Source organism: Ursus americanus, chromosome 34 (genome assembly GCF_024610735.1).
Source record: "Ursus americanus isolate L20-20 chromosome 34, mUrsAme1.1.p, whole genome shotgun sequence".
Lineage (NCBI taxonomy): Eukaryota > Metazoa > Chordata > Mammalia > Carnivora > Ursidae > Ursus > Ursus americanus.
The window spans coordinates 18,225,258-18,248,774 of record NC_142160.1 but is presented as its reverse complement, the minus strand read 5'-3'; the positions used below and the strand labels follow the sequence as shown (position 1 = coordinate 18,248,774).

At 41.9% G+C, this 23,517-nt stretch overlaps 1 protein-coding gene across 1 annotated transcript in view; it reads left to right on the top strand.

Annotated features, from left to right (window-relative positions):
* The window catches only part of GNAQ (G protein subunit alpha q), a 299,677-nt gene that overhangs the window by 100,352 nt on the left and 175,808 nt on the right, over positions 1-23,517 (top strand). The window contains exon 2 of the mRNA XM_045781065.2: positions 5,038-5,222. Coding sequence (XP_045637021.1) covers positions 5,038-5,222 — 185 coding nt within the window. The remainder of the gene's footprint in view (positions 1-5,037; positions 5,223-23,517) is intronic.

Here is a 23,517-nt window from a genome sequence, read left to right as displayed (position 1 = left end):
CCGAGCAAGTCTTGTGTATACGTAGATTGTGCTTTGCAACTCTTTTGATAAAAGTACAATCCAAGAAGCCAACTTAAGTGTGAGGGAAGGAACCAATGAATCCATGATTGCTTTCAACAGTAAGTGATAATCCATTGCCGTTGAGAAGTTAACGTATTACTGGATTTAAAACTGCCATTTCAGGAAGGTGGGGGATTGGGATGAGAAGAACCGTCCTGCCTTTAGAGATGACTAGACAGAACTGTTTACGGCTTTCGCTGTGCAAATGGGCAGGGTAATCAGTGTCGTCATGCAGATGCTTCGTGTGAGTAGGATACAGAGAGTAAACAGGAATTTGTGGCAGAAGCCGTGTGTGGAAATCCTCTTGTGTTGAAAAGATCTTGTCAAAGCCTGAAATGAAAGATGGGAGCCTCAGATTGTTGTGTGTGTGACCGTGTATATGGCCGTTGCGCTGTATTCTAACTCGCAAAGTGATGCCCTCCACAGCGGGATATGAAATTCATATTTGATTTCGTTCTGATGGAAAGACATGCGAAGTGAAGTGGGGATGGCTGGCTGTGCTTTATCCTGATCTGATGGGTAGGGAAGAAAAAAACCTAAGAATCCCTCAAAGCCAATTACACATGCTGGATGATATGCCCCCCGCCCCCTTTTTAAAGATTTTATATTTAAGTAATCTCTACACCCAGTGTGGAGCTCAAACTCACAACCCAAGATCAAGAGTTGCATGCTCTACTGACTGAGCCAGCTGGGCACCCCAGGTGTGCCCTCTCTAATAGCATGGTTCTTGCAGAGTCTCATTTCTGGGTGTTTTGATGAGCGAGGCTAAGAAAAGGCAGAGTACCTTACCCAAAGGTAGGACAGCTCTTCTGGGGAAAATTTTTAGCCTTATTTATAGACACCATCACAAGAGGAAAGGCAGTGTTGTGTGGTGCGTACCCTTGTGTGTGTTGATGTGCCTGTTAAAGTTGTGAAGTGACTTGATTGGAGATATATTCAAATTAGCAAAAATGAGAGCCTCCCCGGCTTTCATGTAAGGGCTCACTGCTAGATCTTATCAATGGCTTTGGAAACAGTAGACGTGTATTTCTTGAGCTAGGTCAAGAGTTCCTTATGCCATGTGCTGTGAAAAGAGATTAGCCGTCGCTGGATTCACAGAGAATCTATTAGCAGAAAAGTCTGCTTTCTCTCATTCAGATATAAAGAATTGTGGAGTCTCAGAATTTTCATGTGGCCTTAGGAAATAACACCATTTTATAAATTCGAGAACAGCTGGTTGGTTGGTTTTTTTAAATTTTTTTTAGGTGTTCCAAATATTTTTTTTCATACTCATCATGAGTAGATTGTTAAAATGTCCATTTCAAATCCTGAGAATGTTGTGTAAGTCTATAAAAATAGGAAGCATGATATTTGGCTTACACATTTGTGAAGAATAGTTCATTTGTCTCCATGCTGGAATTCTTTCTATGTAACAAAGAAGCTGAAGTGTTTTGCTCGGTTGAGGTTTCAGTCCATATATCTTTTGTTGGGGGGCTAAGTCCATCGTTGGTGCGGAATAGTACTCTCTTGACTACTTTTATCTTCCACCTGCAGTGTTTAAAAGACACAGACACTCTCTTACCTGGAACTCTGCCTTCGCTCTGAAATCACTGTATTTATATAGTAACATCAAAGGGTGAACATTAAGTTCATGGGGGAAGTTTATCTGGGCGGAATGGCCAGTCAATTGGAAGATGGCAAAGAGATTCAAAATGGCTCCCCACCAATCGAAGCGGTATTCAGAAACTCAGAATTAGATTAAATGGATAAAAGTTGGGTGAAGTCAAAGCCATCGTAAGATATGTTCAGCCAGTGGGCAGTAGAAGCTAATTACCCTGGATTTAGGGCAGTCATGACCAAGAAAATAGTGACAAACCCAAACTGGGCAGCTGGGGGCTGGGCCGAACGCTCCTGTTGCCTGTTACTGGCCATGGCATCCTCGCCTGAGGCCTCACCCCTCCAAGACCTTTTCTTTGATGTGAAATGAGGATAAAGACATGTATCTCACAGGTTTTGAAAGGATGAAATGACAGTATATTTCAGAGTTCTTGGCAAAACATAAAGGGTCGGACACAAATTTCTTTTAATTTCCTTTATAAGAGGGGATATTCAGGAGGTGGGGACCATGATTTTCCCTGTCGGTGTTGGAGATTGGTCCTGGGTGTGTGTGTGTGTGTGTGTGTGTGTGTGTGTGTGTGTGTGTGTGTGTGTGCGCGCGCGCGCGTGCGCATGTTCTGGGGACTGGTGGCTAGTGGTGTATTTATTAGGACTTTGGGGGAGAATTGGGTTCTGTCCTTTCTTCATCATGGCCGGCCTCCGGGACAGTGTTATGAGAGTGAGTTAGTGACCAACAAGTTCTGTACGGACTAGAGAGCACCTCATGAATAAGATTTCTGGAGAAAGGGCCTCTTTCATCTTCCCCTGCTTCCCTTGTGGCGTTTGTACTGGTCGGAAAACCTGTGGCACACTCCAGCTAGGTGGCTGAGGGGAGTTCTAGAAGGGGACAAGGTCACTAGTGTCTGGCACTAGCCTATCAAGGGGAGACAGCAGTCACAGGCACCCAGAGAGGGTAGCTGTATGGGCCAGGGGGCACCCAGGAGGAGCTGTGGCCTTTGAAGGGGACACAGTATATCTCTGGTGCCCTTGCAGGGAGTGAGCTGTGGGAAAAATTCCCCCTTCCTTATTTACCTGCTCTCTGGTCTCCTTCTCGTGTCTTCTATGTGCTAGACCCAAGATAAAGACGAGGGCAAGGGAGCTGTTGATGTGAAACCCTTATGGATCAGCCTCTCGGAGGGTACTGAGCAAGACAAGAGAATGGAGAGAGAGGATGCCTGGGTGTGTCGGGGGCAGTAGGAACATGTCTTACTTCGGAGTTGATTTTTGGATTCTTTTTTCTTTCCTCTTTCCTTGCCCGCATTCATTCATTGGTCCCGCATTCTGTCTCTGTTTGGACTCTTCATAGCGTGGTCTAGTCACCCAGGTGACTAGCGCTGACTGCTCTTGCCTGCCTGGCAAGACTTAAGTGAAACACAAGCCGGTGTAGTTTATTTGTCTGCGACTTTCTTATTTTTGTGTTTTAGGTTTTACACTTACCCAAATGAGTATATAAACGCTGCTCGGCTAGCCAGGAGGAAGAGGCCCTAGTGCCTGATTCTCTTCCCTTTTCTTCTCGAGCCATTAACCTCACATATTAAGATTTCTTCTTGTTTTTGTTGTGGAAAAAACTAGCAGGGATTCTGATTTGATGATTATGTCTATGGTTGGGCCCTCCGAGCAAGCCATTGCCCCTGGGATAGGGATAATAAAGAAGCAATCTGGATTTTTTTTTTTCCTGCATACTTTGAAATGCTTGGGAGAGTAAAGATACCTGTTGTTTTCTACGAATTGTGGATCGATAATGAGAATCAGTTTCATAGCTTTATTTCTACCAGAGGTGCTACTTTTTAGATATTTTGGGGTTTTCCCCCCTTATATTTCATGGTTGGGATTATAAAATAGTTGTTTTAAACTCTTGGGATGAAGCTCGTTAAAATGGGTTGATGGCATTCACATTGCAGTGTTAACTTTATAGTCCAAGGACTCCAGATCACTTATTAAAAGTCATATGAAAATGATAAAGGAGTTGCTGACCCAGGACCTCAGAGCTAGAAATCCTCTTCCTCTAACTGGGTGAGGCTTCTGTGTTACCCGGACATCTGTAGTCATTTAAGATTGCTTCTATGAAAACCGTAATACTTACTTGACTCTTCCATGATTGTTTATAAAGATGAAAATGAAATCTAACCTCCAGAAAAACAAAATGAAATTAGGACAGATGCTGTATTCCTGGTTTTCAGTTTTCCTTTTCTTTTGTTTTTTAAGCACCTTGTAGGTGGGAAATGGCAATAAGAATACACTAGCCATCCCGTGTTTTAATATTTTATTCTTCCATGTTTAATATCCATGTTTAGTATCCAAATAGGTCCTTTTAGTGTTTTTCTACACTAAAGACAGAAATAGTTATTGTTTTGGAAATCTCAAGGAGGCCTGAAAGTGAGTGAATAATGTTCAGAAATGAAGTGACGTACAGAAGAAGCCACCTCCATTTGGAAAAATGATGTTTTTACATTCATAGTATTAGATTCATTGTGGAAGAAATAGGTTGTCATTCAGTGATAGGATCCCATCTTTCTGTCTTTTCTTACTCCCATGGCCATTGGTAGCTTTGTTAGGGATTGCGCTCAGGCTTACGGTAACAGAAGAATGGGTGTTGAAAAGGGGAAAAATAAGAGCACGGAAGAGAAAAATTCACTAACAGTAAATTTGTATATCATGCTATTAGCCAAGGATGGGCAGAAGGAAGGAGAGTCCTTGTGACTTCTCTGAATTAGGCGATTCCTTGAAATAACTCAGCCACATCGAGTGGATACTTGCTGTCCAGAAAATTCCTGATTCTTGCCTGGATGCTGTGCTCTCTCTGTATATGTCCCATTTTAAAGTAAAAGAATATGTCTAGAAATTTCGAGGCATTTTTCTCTTACTGCTCTCTGAACAGCATTTGTCATTTCCAGATCCAAATCCTGCCTAGCCGTCCAGCCCAGCCTCCTGGAAGGCTTTCAGATATTCTCCAGGGAGGAGAGCTTTATCAAGTATTTATTCTCTTCCAAAGATGCTGATTTCATTGTGTTTCTCACAGATACATGGTTACAAATCACTAGCAAAATTCCACGCCGAGTGGCTTCCAAAGAGGTGACAGGCTGTGTGTGTTTTTTGTTTTTTTGTTTTGGTTTGTTTTTTAAGCACCATCCGCCTCTGAAACGGACTGTCATCCACATGTTTTGCTGAGCGTTCCCTGCAGGTGGCATTTCCCCCCTAGCGATGCCGCCGTCCTGTGATGTTCCTCCAAGCGGGCCTCGCGGGGATGCTGCGTCCAAGCCGCCGTGTCCAGTTCAGTTGTCTGGGAGACCGTAAGAAGGTGTCATGGTCTGATGACATCTTTTGCTGTTGTCCATCTTGCAGGGACAGGAGAGAGTGGCAAGAGTACGTTTATCAAGCAGATGAGAATCATCCACGGGTCGGGCTACTCTGACGAAGACAAAAGGGGCTTCACCAAGCTGGTGTATCAGAACATCTTCACGGCCATGCAGGCCATGATCAGAGCCATGGACACGCTCAAGATCCCCTACAAGTACGAGCACAATAAGGTAGGCGTGGCTCCTCCTGGGAACCGCGGGCGAAGCTGGCCGCGGTGCGGATGCTCTCTTCACACAGCTGGCTGTACAGTGGGTTTTTGTGGCATGCATTTCTCATCTCCTCCTAAGTGGGACGTGTACTGGTTCCGTATGTTCTTCCTAGTTTGTGTTTTTTTCCCCTTAACTCTTTAAAGTCACACCTCTACACAATTAGAGTTGTGTTCTTAGTGATACCGGTGGAAGACACATTCGAATGTTCGGTGATACATAGACGGAGGTTTAAAATTCTGGAGGGACCATGTTACATGAAGAAGACAGGTTTGTAAGTTCAGAACAAATTGACCAAGGTGAGGGAATTCAGAGAAGAGGCAGTGGCCTTGCTTCAACCTCCCACTCTGTGTGCTTCCTTGACGAAGAAAAAAAAAAGAACACAAACAGCTTAAGAGCATTCTGTCCGGTTTAATTTTGGATTTCGTGACTTCCTTTCAGTAGTACCACAGGCTTAATTTTATTTCAAAATAGGTCCATCTGTCACTTCCAATAACCTTTCAAACATGTTTCCCTGCAGTTGTGTTACAGTCATGCAAACTTCTAAAATCACTTGAGAAAGGGTGAGGAAGAAAAAAAAAAACCTAAATTTTCTCAGGGCTTGTAGGTGTTGATCTTCTCGTAAGCTGGTAAAACCTCACCTTTTGTTGACGGAACACTGCATTTGCACCTACACTGGTTTGAGGGCCTTCCTTCAAGTCTTCGACTCAGTGCTCTTGATAATCTATTCTTAAAAATGTTTCCGTATACCAGGTCAATATATGACAGCAAGAAGCCAGCATGCCCACTGTGACTCATAAACGGAGATTTAACTCAAAGTGAATCATAGGTAAAATAAAGCAATGCTGTGTATCTCCACTTCTCTTAGCATCTAGAAGCTTCTAAGTGTACAGATCATCTTAAAAGCTGGCATTTATTTTTCTTGGATGCTTCCTTGAAATCGACTGGCTCTTTCTTATCTCATTAATACTCTGGCACTTAGTTTTCCGATGGTGACAAGAAGGTGTCTCCACAAAGAGTAGAGAGACCCTCCACAAAGACTCTTTCCTGTTCCCACCCTCGAGAGTGAAAACAATCTGGGCAGGTTGATGAGCCTGGGAATGTGGTACCTGAACCAGATGAGGCTGCCTGGATAGTTACCCAGTCTAAATGTAGAAGGATCAGAGTTGTACCCCCCCAACCCCCCACCCAAGAAATTTCAGTGTAATGAGTTTCTGAAATAGTGGCTCGCTTGTTTCATTGCGGTTGTAAGAAGATGGTGTGGAAAGAACTGTTTTTTAATGCCAGCGACTTTTTCCGATCTACAGTTATTTGATAATATCATGATCTGACGGATTCTGGCTGATTTAACCATGTGTGGTATGATATACAGTTGACCCTTGAACCACGTGGGGATTAGGGGTGCCAACCCCCCGTGCAGGCAAAAATCCATGTATAACTTTTTTTTTTTAAGATTTTATTTATTTATTTGACAGAGACAGAGACAGCCAGCGAGAGAGGGAACACAAGCAGGGGGAGTGGGAGAGGAAGAAGCAGGCTCATAGCGGAGGAGCCTGATGTGGGGCTCGATCCCATAATGCCGGGATCACGCCCTGAGCCGAAGGCAGACGCCTAACCGCTGTGCCACCCAGGCACCCCATAAAATCCATGTATAACTTTTGACTCCTCCAAGACTTAACTAATAGCTTACTGTTGACCAGAAGCCTTACCAATAACATAAACAGTCAATTAGTGCATATTTTGTGTGTTATACGTATTATACACTGTGTTGTTACATAAGAAAGCTAGAGAAAAGAAAATGTTATTAAGGAAATCATAAGGAATAGAAAATACATGTACAGTACTGTGCCAGAAGAATCGTTCGGGATCTTGCTTTGAAGTTAGCTTTTCACGTGAGGCCCATTGATTGTACCATCACATAGATGTGGAAGGTGAAGTGGAACTTGCACCTTATTCATGTAACACATTGAAGAATATTTAACAACGTGTGTTACTTGAGCTCTTTGTAACAATTCTAATTAAGTAGACTTTACTGTGATGAATACCATTCAGTTAAAAATCAGCATCATAAAAAGTTATAATAATATGATTTTTCTCAGATATCATAATTACCCTGTGGAATCTTCCTGCATTTCTTGGTTACTTAATACACTGCCTAATATAGGGACGTGAGTGTGTGCTGGCCTCTGAATTTCTCAGTATGTTTAATCCCCTTTAATTTGTAATATAAATTACTTTCCCGTTTGTTCCATTTTCTCTACAACGCACACGTATTCTGAAGCATCAGTTCTTGCTCGATCCATTAACTTCCCGAGCTCTGCCCACTCCTTGCCTTCGTTAATGCTTATTAAGGACATAATGTCTTCTTTCTATTCCACCCAACTGCCACTTCCTTCTAGAGTTCTTCTCTGCACAACCCCCCCCCCCATTGCCCTAAGTAATCCCACCCTCCTTTAGCAGAAACCATAGTGGATTGTGTTCGTAATTGCCTAGCTTATATTCATTATGACGACTTGGGGGTTGGCCTTCTTCTCCCAACCAGACTCAAAGCTCCTTGAAAGTAGATGATGATAGTTTTATTTCAGCATTTTTCGGGGACCCTGGCATTGTACTTTGTACATATTAGAGGCTCAAAAAATACTGTTTTAAGTCATTTATCATCTTAGACAACTGAAAGTCTCCTCTTCTGCCCCCTGGTTGTTGAAATGCTTATTCAGATCAACAGATCACCGTTGAACTGGTTTTCTGTGTGTAAGGGAATAAGTACAGTGCACTGTCAGGGATGCAGGGAAGTTTCATGAGGGCCGGGCAGAAAATCGACAATCCAGAAAAAGTCAACGGCATGGCTGAAGGTGGGGCGCTTTGGGGTGGAGGAATGGCAGGAGTAAATGTTAAGAGAAAGGGACGTGACTGTGTTGGCCGATTTAACTTGAGCAGAATTCTTATAGAGGAGGACTAGAAAATAAAATAAAAAAATGGTTTAGAATGTGTTTCTGAAAGATTTTGAATCTAGGCTAAGAAGTTTGAATTTTGTTTTCTTGTGTTTATGAGACCCATTTTCTAATAATATTTTTTGTTTCAGTTAGACTTTTCTACAGAAGTTTCTGGTTGTGATATGCTCTCTGTTTTATAAATATTTTAAGGAATTTGGTGTGCATTTTATTAGCAATTACCTGGAAGAAATGCACTGTGATTTATATGATTTTGTGACACTACAGATGTAAAAAATGTGATTTTTATGAAAGCTTCTTTGCGTCTGCGGCCACATTGGTCATAATATATGGTAGTAGCATAAATAAAAACAAACACATTCTAATATTTTTCTCCTAACTTTGTACTTGCTTCTGAGTTCATGTATTTTATAGAGCACAATGTAGCTTAAAAATAGTATGGCCTGTTCTTAATGGGGAAATTGTTCACAGTTTCATTTGCTGTGAAATTCGTTCTAGCAATGGGAATACCACACCAGAATATTGGAATTTCTTTGGCTCCTGTGTAAGTGTTACTGCATTGAATTGAGAATCTCACTGGTTAGCTGGGGGGCTGGTGCCGTGGTCAGGGGGGGTCCAGGCCACTGTCTGTGCCCTAGATGGTGGTGTGGCATCCCATGCCTTTTTATAGACCTTACACAGTGTTCCAAGGATTGGCTAGCTCAGGAGTAGCTTGTGATAACTTAGAAACTTTTATCAAAATAAAGATCAGTTCTTCCCTGGGTGAGTATCCGCTATCCTGTTCTTGAATTTTCTTTGCCAAGCCAGTAATGTTTATAGGTGAGCTGCTTGGACTCCACCCAAGTGAGAGAATATATCTGGAGACTTCTTCTGAATATATTGTGAGCTAGGGTTTGTTGTTTCCTAAATATGACCTTGCCTTTTCCTTAAACACAACTGTTGATAGCTGATGTTAAAAGGGATTAAATGTTTGTCGCTTAATCAAATCAAAAGATACATTTAATGCTCCGCTAGGTACAAGGCATTTGTGACATTCCTCTGTCATTTTTTACTCTCCAAAAGGGAGAATTTTCATCACCATTATTTTATGGTTTCCCCTCTTATGCAGACCTGTTCTTCTGATTATCTGTTGTTTGGGTGCTGAAATCAGCTCTTTATAAAAAAGAAGAGATAAAAGTTTCTGGGCCCACATGGCTAAGAACTGTGTTGAATTACAGTGGAGGGGGGAATGGACGACGGGGTATTGACCCCTGATTTTCATGTCCTTGTTATCTGTGCCTGGCAGTTGGCATTCTTCCTGCCTCACCTGCTGATCATTCCTATGCAGGTGCACATTACATGATAGTGAGCAAGCTTCTTGTTTGGTAACTCATTGTCTCCGCAGTGTGCCACACATGTTGGTGCTTTTCTCATTGAGTGGATTACCCCAGATTAGCAGATCCAGGTATCCCTTACTGTTGGCTTATAGTTTCTGTGAACTGTGAAATCAGGCTATTCGTAGGGCAATTTCAAAGTATTGACAGGCTTTTCCTGCCTTGTCCAGGCCCAGGAAGAGAAAAGAATCCAGCGCGATGCTTCTTCATGCGGTGGTTACTGAGTAGAACTCAGCCGCTTGCTAATGTCGAGCAGACAATGTTACCTTTTCTTCTAGTTTCTGCTTTTAAACTTGAAGTCTGGACAACTGGGAGTCACTTAGCACCAAAGGCTGCACTTGTCTTTGACTAAGTAGCCAGGAGTTTCCAGGTGTGACACCTGTTACCCTTTCTCCTGGCAGGTGAGTGGCTCTGAGAGCACCTTGCTGTAGTACCTTTGTCCTCCCTGAACCCTCTAAGAAAGGGCTTTTCACCGGCAGACGACGTCTTTGAACACTTGCAGAGCTTTCTGAATTTTCTGTACTTCCCGAAAAATCTAAGATCCCAGAAGCTGTGTTTCAGAAGAAAAACGTAGCCGGGATTCTGGAGAATTTGCCAGTTTATTCCTGCCTTTGATCAGTTGCACGAGAAATTGGTCTTCTCCTTTTTTCAACATGAAGGAATTCTCTTAGTTTACAAAATGCTAAGAGACGGATTTCCTTATAATATTTCTCGCCTACAGAACAAGCACATAATAAAAGCCGAACTTACTAAGTATGTATTTTAGTCTATTCCCCCCAAGAGTTGTTATCTGTCAGTGTTCTGTGTTTGCAAGCAACAGAAGCCAACCCTGGCTAACTTAAGCAGAAAAAGGGCTTAACGAGAACATGAGGGGACCCCGAGAAGTGTGGAGAGACGGAAGGGTAGTTCCTGGAAACCAGAGCAGGTTTGCTGAACTCATCTCTGAGACGGTTGAACTCTGACCATTTTCATTCTTCTGTACCATTCAAGATTCAGATTCCTGGGAAAACGTGCCTGAGAAGCGTGGCCTGGATACGGTGCCCGCTCTCTGGACAAGGCTGGGGAATTGGATTGACAGCTCCTGCGGGAAATCAGGGTGCAGTTTACTAGAGGAAGGGAATGAAGTGGCCACAAATCGCAACGGCCCACTGCTAGACCACACTGTCAGTTTAGAAAAGGAAATGACATCTGGATTCTCTGTGGAAGAAGGCCGTCCGGTTTTGCTCCCCATTTGCGAAGCCTGTCCTAAAGTACAACGTCTCATTCTGGGCTGGTTCGGAATGGGCGTGTGGAGAGGTTGAGGGGTTAGTGATATACTAACACTTCCATGTGAAGGAAGTAGCTGAATTTGAGCCCAAGCCTCGGAGAGCTGAGTAACCTTGGGATTGTCATATTTTTCCCCTAAACCTAAGTTTCCTTACTCTCTAGGCCTCAGTGTCCCCGTCTGTAAAATGGGACAGATAATCAGAGGATTATTTCAAGGGTTAAATAGATAATGTATTTGAAAATGTCTTGTAGATGATAAATAAAAAAGAGGTTGCAAGTTATTATAGGAGGAGTTATCATGGAGGTGATGAACACTGCTAATCTTCTCTATTTATTACGAATAAAACAGAAGATCATTTAAACAGCGTGACTAGATACAGGAGGTATTTGAGGGAAACTTTCCTCAGAGTAACAGTCATTGAAATGGGACACCAAGGGAGGTAGAGAAGTCTCCTTACCTGGATGTGTTCAAAAATAGAATGCATTTTTAACATGTGAAATTCTCGAAGGCAGTTTTGCTGAGATAAGACAAGGGATGGACTGGCCACCCTCTGAAACCCTTCCTAGCACGGTTTTCCCTCATTCTGATTCTCTGATTGCAAAACTCTAAGAAAGCTATTGTAACTTTGTTATAATTTAAATCTCTTCCCTTTCTGGAACTTTGTCCATTCCAGAGCACTTATGAAAATTAAAATCAAAGACAAGAAACAGATTTTTTTTAAAAAAGATTTTATTTATTTATTTGTCAGAGAGAGAGAGCATGAGCAGGGGGAGTGGCAGGCAGAGGGAGAAGCAGCCTCTCCAGTGAGCAAGGAGCCTGATACAGGACTTGATCCCAGGACCCTGGGATCATGACCTGAGCCGAAGGCAGACGGGTAACAGCTGAGCCACCCAGGTGTCCCGAAGCAAGAGATTCTAGGTGACAGTGATCTCTAGCCCAGTGGAGAACTCTCTTTGCATCTAAATCCAATGAGCAATTACAATATTTATGTCCATGTAGGGTTTTTTTTTTTTTTTCCTTTTGAATGGTGTTCAAAGGTCAAAATTTAAAAAAATCAAAGACAAAACAAAACAAAGGTCAACATCAGATACAGGTGTTGGGGAGATTGTCCGTGATAGTATTTCATTTGGGTTGTTGGCTACTGGCCACTGAAGACAGTCTGTACCTTCTCCTAGGAAAACTTTCTACTCCTGCTTTTACAAATCTGAGAGTTTTCTTTTTAATCAAGAGTATAAGGGGATCTTTAGACTTTTCACAACCAACTTGATCTGAGGTTGGTTTACAACCTCCTCCCTTCTCTCTAGGACTCTTGTTGGGACTTGAGTCACTACTGATTCTCCTGTAGCTTTATCAGCTTTCAGAATTTCTTCACATGCTTTCTTTTCTCTCAATACCTGGCAAATACTTTGTAGCTGCATTTTTGTCTCCTCACTCTATCTTTGTTTCATTGCAGTTCTTTATTCATTTTATACCCCCGATGGCCATGTAGAAGTAGAAGAATGTAAGATTTGTTAAAAATCCCTTTTTCTTCTCTAAAATAATCCTAAGACATGCCATAGCATTTATCTAAGATGAGCATCTTTTTTGTGTGTGTTTTGGTTTTTTTTTTTTTTAAGATTTATTTTATTTTATTTGAGAGGGAGAGAGAGAGAACGCTTGTGCTCCTGCGTGAGTTGGGAGAAGGGGAGAGGGAGAGGGAGAGAATCTCAGGCAGACTCCGCACCGGCACCCAGCACATCACAGGGCTCAATCCCACAACAACCTTGAGATCCCAACCTGAGCGGAAACCAAGGGTCAAACACTTAACCAACTGAGCCAGCCAGGCGCCCCTAGGGTGAGCCTTTTGAGTTCAGTGTTATCAGAGGAGGACTCTGAAGCAAAGAAGGGCTTCAGCAGTAGAGTGAGGCTGACCGTTGATTTATTTATTTTTTTGGTTACATACAGAAGAGTGTACGCATCATCAGTATTAAGCCACATGTGTTTTTCCGCATCTGCTGATCTAGATTGGTGTGACCAAAAGCTTGGAAGCCTCCTCATGCTGCCTTCCAGTCAGTGCCCCCAACTCCCAAAGGGCGACCACCTCCCGACTTCTAATATCATAGATCAATTGTGTTAGTGTTTGAACTTCTTGTGAATGGAAGCATATAGTGTATCCTCCTTTCTGTCTGCTTTATTCTGCTCAACATTACATTTGTGGGATTCACCCCAGTTTTTACTTGTAATTGCAATTCATTTATTCTCATTTCTGTATGTATGATAGCCATGCCCCATAGAACTTTATCAAAGTGCTTTATGTCTGGGCTGTATGATCTGCTGGGCACCAGCCACAGGTGGCCGTTGAGCCTATGAAGTGTGTCTAGTCCCACTCAGAAACTGAATTTATATTTTTATTTTCGTTTAATCTTATCAATTTACATTAAAATTTATATGTGACTAGTGGCTCTGGGTTGGACAGCACTGTTGTATAATCCTTTTTATGAATATGACACAGTTTGTTAATATAAGTTTGGGTGTTTCTGGCTATTACAAATAATGCCAATATAAACATTTCCATACCTGTTTTTTGATGAACGTAAGCATGCATTTCTTCAGATTATGTACTTGGAATTGCTGAGTCAGAAGGGATATATCTGTTCAGTTTCAATATGTAGATACTATGACAGATTATTCCAGAACAATTGTACCAATTTACACTCTGACCAGCTATCTATGAGAGTTCTAGGCGCATCATGTCCTTGACAGCTCTTGGTATTATTAGTCTTTTTATTTTAGCTAATACAGTAGCTGGATAGTGGTATCACATTGTTGTTTTAATTTGCATTTCTTTGACGATTAGGGATGCTGAACATCTTTTCATATGTTCATTGGCCGTTTGGTTCTTTAAAAAAACACTTTTTACTCTTTTTTCCTGCTGGGTTGTCTGATCTCTTATTATTTTAAAGGGGTCTTTTATATAGTAAGGATATACATTTCTACTGAGTTAATGTATTGCAAATATCTTCTCTAGTTTGTGGCTTGTTTTTTATTTTCTTCTTGGTTCCTTCAGTAGAAAGATGTTCTTATCATTTCCCGCCTTCTGATTAGTGCTTTTTGTATCCTTCAAAAGTAACTGTTGCCTACTTTAAGGTCTTGTAGGTAATCTACCGGCTTGTCTTTTAAATATGTTGTTTTTTTGCCTTTTACATTTAACCCTAAAATTCATTCAGATGGATTGTAGAGTATGGTGTGAGGCAGGGGATCAAATTTTATTTTTTTCATATGGAGATCTAATTAACCCAACCCATTTATTGAAAAGACCATCCTTTACCAAGTGCAGTGCAGTGTCTGTCACTCAGCTGCAGATCAGGTGAACGTGTTTATGTGCATTTGTTTCTGAATGGTCTGTTCTGATTTATTGGTCTGTTTTGTGTATCTTTATGTCAGTACTGCATTAAAGGCTAATCTTTGCATTGAGTTTATTTTTTTAATTTTTTAAAAAAGATTCTATTTATTCCTTTTGAGAGAGAGAGAGAGCGCATAAGTGCCCACACTGGGGGAGAGGCATAGGGAGAGGGAGAAAGAGACAGAGAGAATCTCGAGCCGACTCTGTGCTGAGTGTGAGCCTGACAGAGGGCCCGATCTTACAACCCCATGATATGACCTGAGCTGAAGTCAAGAGTTGGGTACTTAAGTGATTGAGCCACTCTTTTAATCAGACAGTATAAGTCATTCAGCTGTGGTTTTATTCTGAAGATTGTCCAAGTGCTAAATGTATTTGCTTGTAATTAAAGGTGCCTTTAAGGAAGAACATTTCTTTAACTGGTGATAGATTTCCCAGGATGAATCCAAATGTTGTGATTGTTCTCTATGATACAAGTGACTTCCACTTCCTTGAGACCTCAGTTCGTTTTCTTATTTAGCCTGTGTTGGCTGCATAGCTCAGTAGAAGGACATCTATTTTTCCTGGATTAATAATGTGACATTTTTATTATCAAGTAGCTCATTTACAAAGGGTGATGGAGCTGCTGTGTGGTTTTGTCATTATTCAGCGTGGTCATGTTCTTTCTCACTATAGCATTTCCTTTAACCAGAGTGGTGACCAGACTGGGAAGGCAGTGGGGTTCTACCAAGTTCCCCCTCCACAAATCCCTTTTTAGGCAACATTGCTCTGCACCACAGAGATTGGCAGATTCGGCAGATTTGGCACCAGATTCCCTTCTTATTTCCTTTCTTCACTACCCACAGCCTGTTGGAAGGATTGAATAGGCCTCCCTGGATTTTCTTTTTTGTTGTTGTTATGTGGTCTCTAGCTGTTGTGGAAATTGTCTTTTGTGGCTCTGCATGAGAGCTGTAGTTTGGTAGGAAGGTAATGCTAATTGGTTTTGCCCTTTTGTTAACTATAGTATTTTAATGCTATTATGTAAAATTTTTATTCATTTATGTCTTACTGAAGTTATTGGGAAGCATCTGATTTTGGTGAAGCAGAGTATGAAGAACAGGCAGAACCATAGGCACGTACGTATCCACACGCTCGGACCTATGAGCGCGCTCATGTATAATTGGTGTCTTGTGTGTCCGAAATTACCTTCGGAAATTTCCACATATTTAAATATGTAGGGATAAAACTGATGAAATACCAGTTTCCTCTCCATATCGTACCTATATAATAACTGTCTTTAGTTAATGTTTTCTCGGCTTACCAGTGCCCATCTCACCTGGAAGTAACTCATCTCACGTGTCTGTCTTCAGCTAATCCACATTGTTTCAAATTGGATGAAAGGAAGAAACTTCCCACTTGGGAGCAGAGATAGGGCTTTAATTATTTAAACGTAGCACAGTACTCGGCGTGCGGTTCTCCTCTGTCGAATGAAGGACCAAGGGGACATTTGTTTACTGTACGATGATGGGTTTTTCTGCACAGGGTGGTATCCTGTGGTATTTCTGGAGTCTGACACAACTAGGCTTGAGATCCAGCTCTAGAAAAGAACCACTGTGTGATGTTGAGTCAGTTAATCTCTGAATTCCGGTCTCCTTATTTGTAAAATTATGGTGATTATAATCCCTACTTCACGATGTGTTACAAGAATTAAATGATAATAGTCTAGAAAAGTTGAAGAGTTGTCCATCGCTAAATGGAGATGGTGTTCCTTCGTTTAGTCATTCAACAGACACTTATTAAGTACCTCCTGTGTGCTAGTCAACAGAAACCACTTTGGCTGTTTTTGAAAAAGCAAACAGTGAATGCTTGAAAGGAGTGTTACTGATCTGATCTGTCCAAACCCAAGAGAACTCTGTGTAAGCAATCTTCCTCTAAAACCCCTTTCATCTGCTCAGACCTTGGATGCCCGGAGACTGACAGCCACCATATAAAATACATGTGGCATAGTTTAACACGTTTTAGTAGGAAGTTGTGAATCTGGTCATTTGGCTGTTGCTACTTAACTCCTGGCAAAGCATCACATAAATACTTTCCTTGTTCTTTTAAACCAAGTAATGCGTGATTTTCCCCTTTAATTTTAAAACAATGCATCTATTTTCAATTAGGGAGGCTGAATGTATTTGTTGGACCAAGGAAAGTGAATGCTTAATGAAGTCTGAAGGGATCTAGGGAGGGAATGAGAAATGCCAGCACTTTTCTTTCACATTTTCACCTCACTGAAGAAGTAATTTCAGTTCTGGGCTTACTTTTTGGTATTGTAGAAATTTAGGGTAGGGCTTGCTTAGTATTTCACAAAACAACAGTTTTGCTTATCAAAGCCATGTGTATCAGAGCCTAAAATCTTGTTTCTAAGAAGCTGTATTCTCACGTTCTAGCCAATGTTGTTTTACCCTAAATCACTTACACCTGCTACATAATTGTGTGTTTTTTTAAATAGTATGTTGTTAATATACCTAAGATTTTCATGAGTACATGAGCATGTATCCAAATAAGGAAATGTACTTAAAAGTATCATATCTTGTTATATTATCGTATTTCCTTTCAAGGGATAAAAAAAAGTCCTTCATGTAAAGCTATGATGACTAATTTGGGCTTGATACGTTGTAAACTTATATTTGGAACACACTTATATTCCTGATTTTATGTTTCTTAAAATGAATTTGCTAAGAAGATACCTTTAAGTTGTTGCCCCCACTGTTCTGTAAGGCGATTATGCAATTCTCTTGCAATCTTGTATTACTTGCTCAAAATGAAAAGTGGCTTAGAGAAGTGGCATTACTAGAATATATCAAGTTGCTATCACTGCTGAGGGGCACAAGAATAATTAGACTGGTTGGCAGGCTGTGTGCTTTCCTCCGTGTTCATGCATCCTCTCTGGTAAAAACAAAACACCCCAAAAAGCAAACAAACAAAAAATCCCCAATGGTTTTGAGCTGAAAAGGCTGTACTGATTGTGGTAGCCACTGGCATGTCTAGTGGAGTGACCAGTCCGTCCCGTCCGTGAGTCTAGCGCAAGAGTTCGGCTATGCAGGAAATTTCTTTCTTTGTGCATTCTTGAAGGTACTGGGCCCTACTTTTCACTCTTTTGACCTTTTCTTAGCCGTTTTACTGCCTTAAAAGGCAGCTGTGTCCAGGGCAAAGGGATGAGACTGTGTAGCTGTTTGGTTATAGAACATTGCAACCAAACTCTCACTAAAATTGGGTATTAAAATACTTCTGGATTCCACTAGTCTTCAGTGGTCCTTGATCCTATATTCTGTATTGTAATAGAAAATTTAGTGTTAGCAATGTTGTCAATAGTTCCAGGAATTTTGGCCTTAGGGGCACCAAGCGCAATGTCAGTACAAAGATACTTTTCCGCTTCAGAGAGTATGCTAATGGCATAAAAATGGCCAGTACCATATACTTTGTGGATAGTCTGTATAACGTTGTGCATTTGTGGCCGGCCATGGGGTAGAATGTGAGTTGCCTCTTTCTTTGTACAACAACACCGTATTTTTGCCAAATGCTCTCCTCAGATGGGATGCGTTTTCCTAATTTGCATAAAAGGTTCCATATAGTCCAGTGTCAGCTTTGGGTCATCCTAACCGACTATGAGGTTGGAGAGTGATTTTATATTATAGAGCAGTGTTTCTCATACATTTAATGTGTGTACGAATCCCGTGGGGATCTCGTTAAGATGCAGATTGTGTTTCGGTGGATCTGGGGTAGACCTGAGATTTTGCTTTCCTAACAAGCTCCCAGGTGAGGTTGAAGTTGCCTGAAATAGAGTCATCTTTGAAATAACTGACTCTTCACCGCCAGAGGCAATATGAACTCACCAGTGGGCTAACTAACCTTTGGAGAGAAGGTCCCAGAACTGATACTTCAGGACATGAAGCAATTGCTTATACTCTAAGGTATGCCTTCCTCACCTGAAGAGTGAGGTTGATCACGGCACCCATCTTGCATAGTGAATGTGGGCATGAATGAGAGAATACAGGTGCAAAATGCTTAGGACAGAGCATCAATTTGGTACATGTCCCCTAAAGGGCCTTTGTTGAATTCTTCCCAGAATGTCCCAGGGAAGGAGACCTGTAAAGACCTTTGAGTGCAGGATGTGTGAGGAGAAATTGCTGGCTGTTTGAAGATAGGGAAGAGTCTATGACCCAAGACTGAGACCTAGGTTCCTGTTATCAGGTGCACCAGTGGTTTCCAGGAAACAGTGGCCTGGTCTGCGATAGAACCTAAGATAACTAACTGGTCTAGAATGTAAATGACAAGGATGCACCCTGCAGGGGCTCATGGATTGTTGTGACTGCTGAGATCAAGGAGCATGACAAAGTGTCTTGTTATCTTGACTCCAGGGTGTTTTAAGTAAGAGGGCACGCAGTCCAGTAAGGAAAAAGGAAGGAGAGGGGGAAGGAAAGAAAGAGAAGAGAAATTTAACTTGCCCAGTGCTTCTGCGTGTGACAGTGTCAGGCACTATATTTAATATACTCCAAAGTGTGAGGTGCGGGTAGTGGTATTCTAATTTCACAGGTGAAAAATGTTTAAAACGAGTGTCCCAAATCACCCAGTTTGTAAGTTTATTGGGGCTAGACTTTAGAACCAGAGTTGGGCTTAATGATTCCCAAAAGTCAACTCATGTAGTTGACACAATAAACATGTTTGGCTCCAGAGCACCTGATGAATTTCCTTATGAGAAAGTGCGGGTGGAGCTCTGTAGGACCCCTCCAGCCGGGGCCCGAGGCAAGGCTGCTCTGCTCAGTGCCCAGGGAGAGGGCTTTGCTGGGGGCCGGGAAGGTGTCTGAGCTGCTGCCACCCTCCTGGGCCGCCCAAGGGTCTTGAGCGAGGGTGTTGAGCTGGATCTCCACACCTTACGTAATGGTACAACTGCATGATAAACTGAGCCACCAATCAGAAAGTGGTTGGAAAGCTTAGTCAGCAGAAAATGATACTTCACTGTGAACTGTAAGACACATAGCTATAATATGTGGATAGAGCTATCTGTGAAATTAAGAAATCTGGTTGGGTGTTCTCACAAGGACTGGATTCTTTTTGTATTTTCTTTTTCCTAAATGGAAATAAATTTATTTTTATAAATCAATATAAAGATAAATGTGTTCATTATAAAAAGAAAATTCAGAACACTTAAAAGCGAAGGAAGAAAGTAAAAAAATCATTTGTAGTTTTACCATGTGACAAAGCTACTGTAAACATCGTGATATACAGACATGCTGTGTTTTCACTATGCGCATATAAATAAATGTAGGTTCACGATCCCATATCCAAAACTCCCTAGGCCACATTCTTTCGGAATCCTGAAGTTTTTTCTTTCTAGATTTTAGAAACATAATATGAGAAATATATTAGAGATTTTACAAAGTCCCTATTGAGGTATGGAGTAGTTCCCCACAACCACATGTATTAACATTTCAGCAGCGAAACATTTTAATGTTTGCATTTAGTGGAATAAGGACTTTAGATAGCCTTGCAGCAGGTCACGTTTTCCCATAAATAAATTACAAAAACATCTTTCAGTTCTTGGAACTTTTAACATTTCAGATTATAGATAAGGGAGTGTGGCCCTGTATATAAATACTGATTGTTTTTATTGGATACGGACCACAAGCCCTTTTTTCCCCTGACTTGCTTTCTCACTTTTTCCGTAATGAACATCTTTGTACGATAAATTGCTAGAAATGGAACTGCTGGGTCAACACGTATACGTACTTCTGGGGCTTTTCAGTGAAGATTGCTAAATTGCCATCCGGAAAGACCACACCAGATTTCATTCCGGGTCCGAGTATGCCTGTTTTTACCACATACTTGCCAATCCTGAGCTTTATTAATATTTTTGAAGTCTTTCCAATTTAATAGATAAAAAGCAATATAATAGTTTACATTTTAATACTAATGATGTAGTTCTTTTTATACGTGTCATACTTCTTGATTCAGAGATCATAACATTTTCAAATCATTAAATTGAGGTTATAGCTTGCAGTGTTTTTGGAGATAGTCATTATAAGTCAGGTATCATCATGGGCATTGGTGATCTCATTTCAGAAGTGAATTGTAAGGAGGTACAAATGCCTCTGTAGGTAGCTGCCAGCTTTAGGCCCGAGGTGTATTTAATCCGTGGCTGGTGTCTTATGCTCCTTGTCAGACGTGGCTCATCATAGTGTCCCCTTGGTTCTTGTAGCGTGGACAAATCTCGTAGTGCGTACGGTAAGGACTCTTTCAAAGATTGTTTGGATAGAAATTTCCTGAATATGAAAGGGCTGCCGAATACTGTTCACATCTGAAGGGTTTGGTTTGAAATGTCTGTAATTGTATCATTACGCCGCAGCTGAGAATAAGCAAGTCTATCCCCAGTGGTCCTGTGCAGTTACCTTCATGGAATTTTCTGATAAATGTAAAATAATAGGGCCACACAGCTTGTTCTGAAAGAGGAATTTTGATGTTTCATCCTTTCATTCTGTAGTGTCTAAAAAGATTTCCCCTAAGCCTGAGGCAGTGGTTCTCAGATGTTGGTAAGATCTGGAGTCACCTGGGGAGCTTAATTACCATGCAGAGACCGGAGCGCAGCCACCAGAGAATCCGATCCAGCAGGTTGGGGACTGCCTGGAGAAAGGTGGCCCCGGCTGTGGTTTAATGAGATTACAGTACAGTTAGAAAAATCATAAAAGTGATTTTATATGTGTAAATGTAGGTATTATTATAACAGCGATACAGATGATCATAAAATTCTTACTGACAGTACTGTTATGAATGTTTTAAATGTATCAGATAACTCAATATTAGTGTTTCCCATTAAATGAATGGAGAACGTTTGGATTCATCACCCCTAACATCTGGTCAAATTTTATTTCTTAGTAATAGAGAATGAGTACTTGAAATAAGGGACATTCTTTTTTTTTTTTTTTTTAAAGATTATTTATTTATTTATTTGACAGAGACAGCCAGCGAGAGAGGGGGAACACAAGCAGGGGGAGTGGGAGAGGAAGAAGCAGGCTCTTAGTGGAGGAGCCTGATGTGGGGCTCGAACCCAGAACGCTGGGATCACGCCCTGAGCCGAAGGCAGATGCTTAACCACTGTGCCACCCAGGCGCCCCGAAATAAGGGACATTCTTAACTTCTGAACATAATGAAGACAAATTATATGCAGCGTTTTTTTATGATAAAGAAATCACCCTCTCCTCTAAAAATAAGATATATTCACTTGTGCTTTCATGAGATGTTTGGGCCAGAAAGGCCAGGGCCAAACATTCTCTTGCTTCCTACCCTCTTCACTCCCAGCTTCTCCCAGGATGGATCACTTGCCTACCTGTAAACCAGTTAGAGCCTGAATGGGAGAGTCACCCTTAGCCCGTGGGGAAAGGGAAAGGAATTAGCACTTAATGAGAGCTTCCCTCTTATTGAGCTGTTTGTCCCTGCTAGGTGTCAGATGTTCTAGGCACTTCTTCTAAGTGTCCCATTTTTATCTCACATTCCCTGCGACGATCCCTTTCCTTCTGTAAATAAGGAAACTGAGGCTTTGCAAGGTGGGATAATATTTGGGGTTGCCAGGCGGGTCTGTGGCATCTCGCTAAATCCCCGGCTATCTGGCTATATGGCATAGACTTCTGGGAGGAGTCCTCGGCTGTCGAGCTCCACTCCGGCTCCCAAGTCCCGTTTGTATGACCATGCCTGTTTGGATGGCGTTGAAACTGGAGTTCCTCAGACCTTAATCTCTCACGTCCAGCCTGCCTCTCATCTGTACGTGCTGATGCTGCCACCCCGAGTTGACCTCTCTCTGATGACCTCTGACCTGATTGCCCACAGTCCCTTCCAGCCCTCCCCTGACTCGCTGAGATAGAGGCCACTCCTTTCTGGCTTTGCTCACGTCTCCACCTCCCAGACCATGATGCTTCCTGGAATTTGGTGACGGCTACACATTTTACTTCCTCCTGTGGTTCTGAGCTATGCATGATAGTGAGGTCTGGGCCGAATTGCAAAATGATGAAAGCAGAAAGTCCAAGATTGCATGTTGAGGTGGTAAGTAAAGCAAAAGAAGGCTGTGAATAACTTCATGTCAGTTACCATGCCTCATGGTTAAGGAAGTGGGGCGGGCTCATTGGGAATCACTGGTGCACCGTCAAGGGCCACCCCGGGCAAACGTGGGTGAAATTCTCTAGTCTCCATTCAGGTCTGTCTGTTTCGCCCTCACACAAACTGGTGTTCATCTTTCTACTCCAATTTAGGGTTTGTAAACTCAGTTCTTAAGTCTGAGATCAGAGTACATCATTGGTGACATTTTGCGGATTACCGGGCTTTTTAAAAAAGCAATTTAGATCTCCTTTATTCTTTTTAACATTCTCACTTTCCATTTTCTTGCCACTTAAAAGTAAACATTGAAAATGTTTCAATTTTCAGAAGGTAAACATCGAGCTGATCTGCCGTGTCAGAGGAAGTATCTCTTCCGTTAATACCATAACCTGTTAAGGCATTCCTCTCAACGTCGTTTGCACAGAATAGTTTTTATCAGGGAAGAACGCAACAAAAAGAGATTTGAATAAAGGAGGATGCTAATTCTAATAGCCAAAGTAATGTTGTTAAAAGGCATGCTCACTGAAACTTAGCTATGTACTGCAGCTATGAAAAACAGATAGTTTTCATCAGGCAGAGTACGTTATTTGGACATTAACTGCAGTGACAAGTAAAAAGCAAATACTCCTTTAAGATATTTTCTCTGTATTTACAGCTTGCCTTTCATATAAGAAAATTCAGAGAGAAAGTTTCATTTTGCTTCACTCAATGAGTTACAATATAGCTAAGCCTAAAGGTGGTGTTATCAGCCCTACTTACTGATATTAAACTGCGTTCAGAAAAGCTGAGTAAGTAGGCTTACATGCGAGAGTGCAGGGGAGATGTATTCCAAGCCAGGGTTTCCAGACCAGCTGTGTGAGGAATGCAGGGGTGAGTCAGGGATAAGCCTCTGCCTCCAGCGGATACTGTTCAGGGAGGAACACAGACATTCTTACCAGATACTGAGGGAGCGAGGAGGGAGCGTAGGTCTGCCCAGGGAGGAGGAGAGCAGAATGGCTCTGCCAGGTGAGGTCTGCACTGGGTCCTGAGAGACGGGAAGGTTCTGACAGGTGAGTGGGAGTCAGGGAAAGTGGCGGGCAACACACAGAGTAAGAAAGCACTGGGCCGTTTCGGGGAAGGTTGAATCATTTGAGAGACCAAAGGCAGCAAGGTGAGCAGCAGGTTTTGTGGGGGGAGGTCA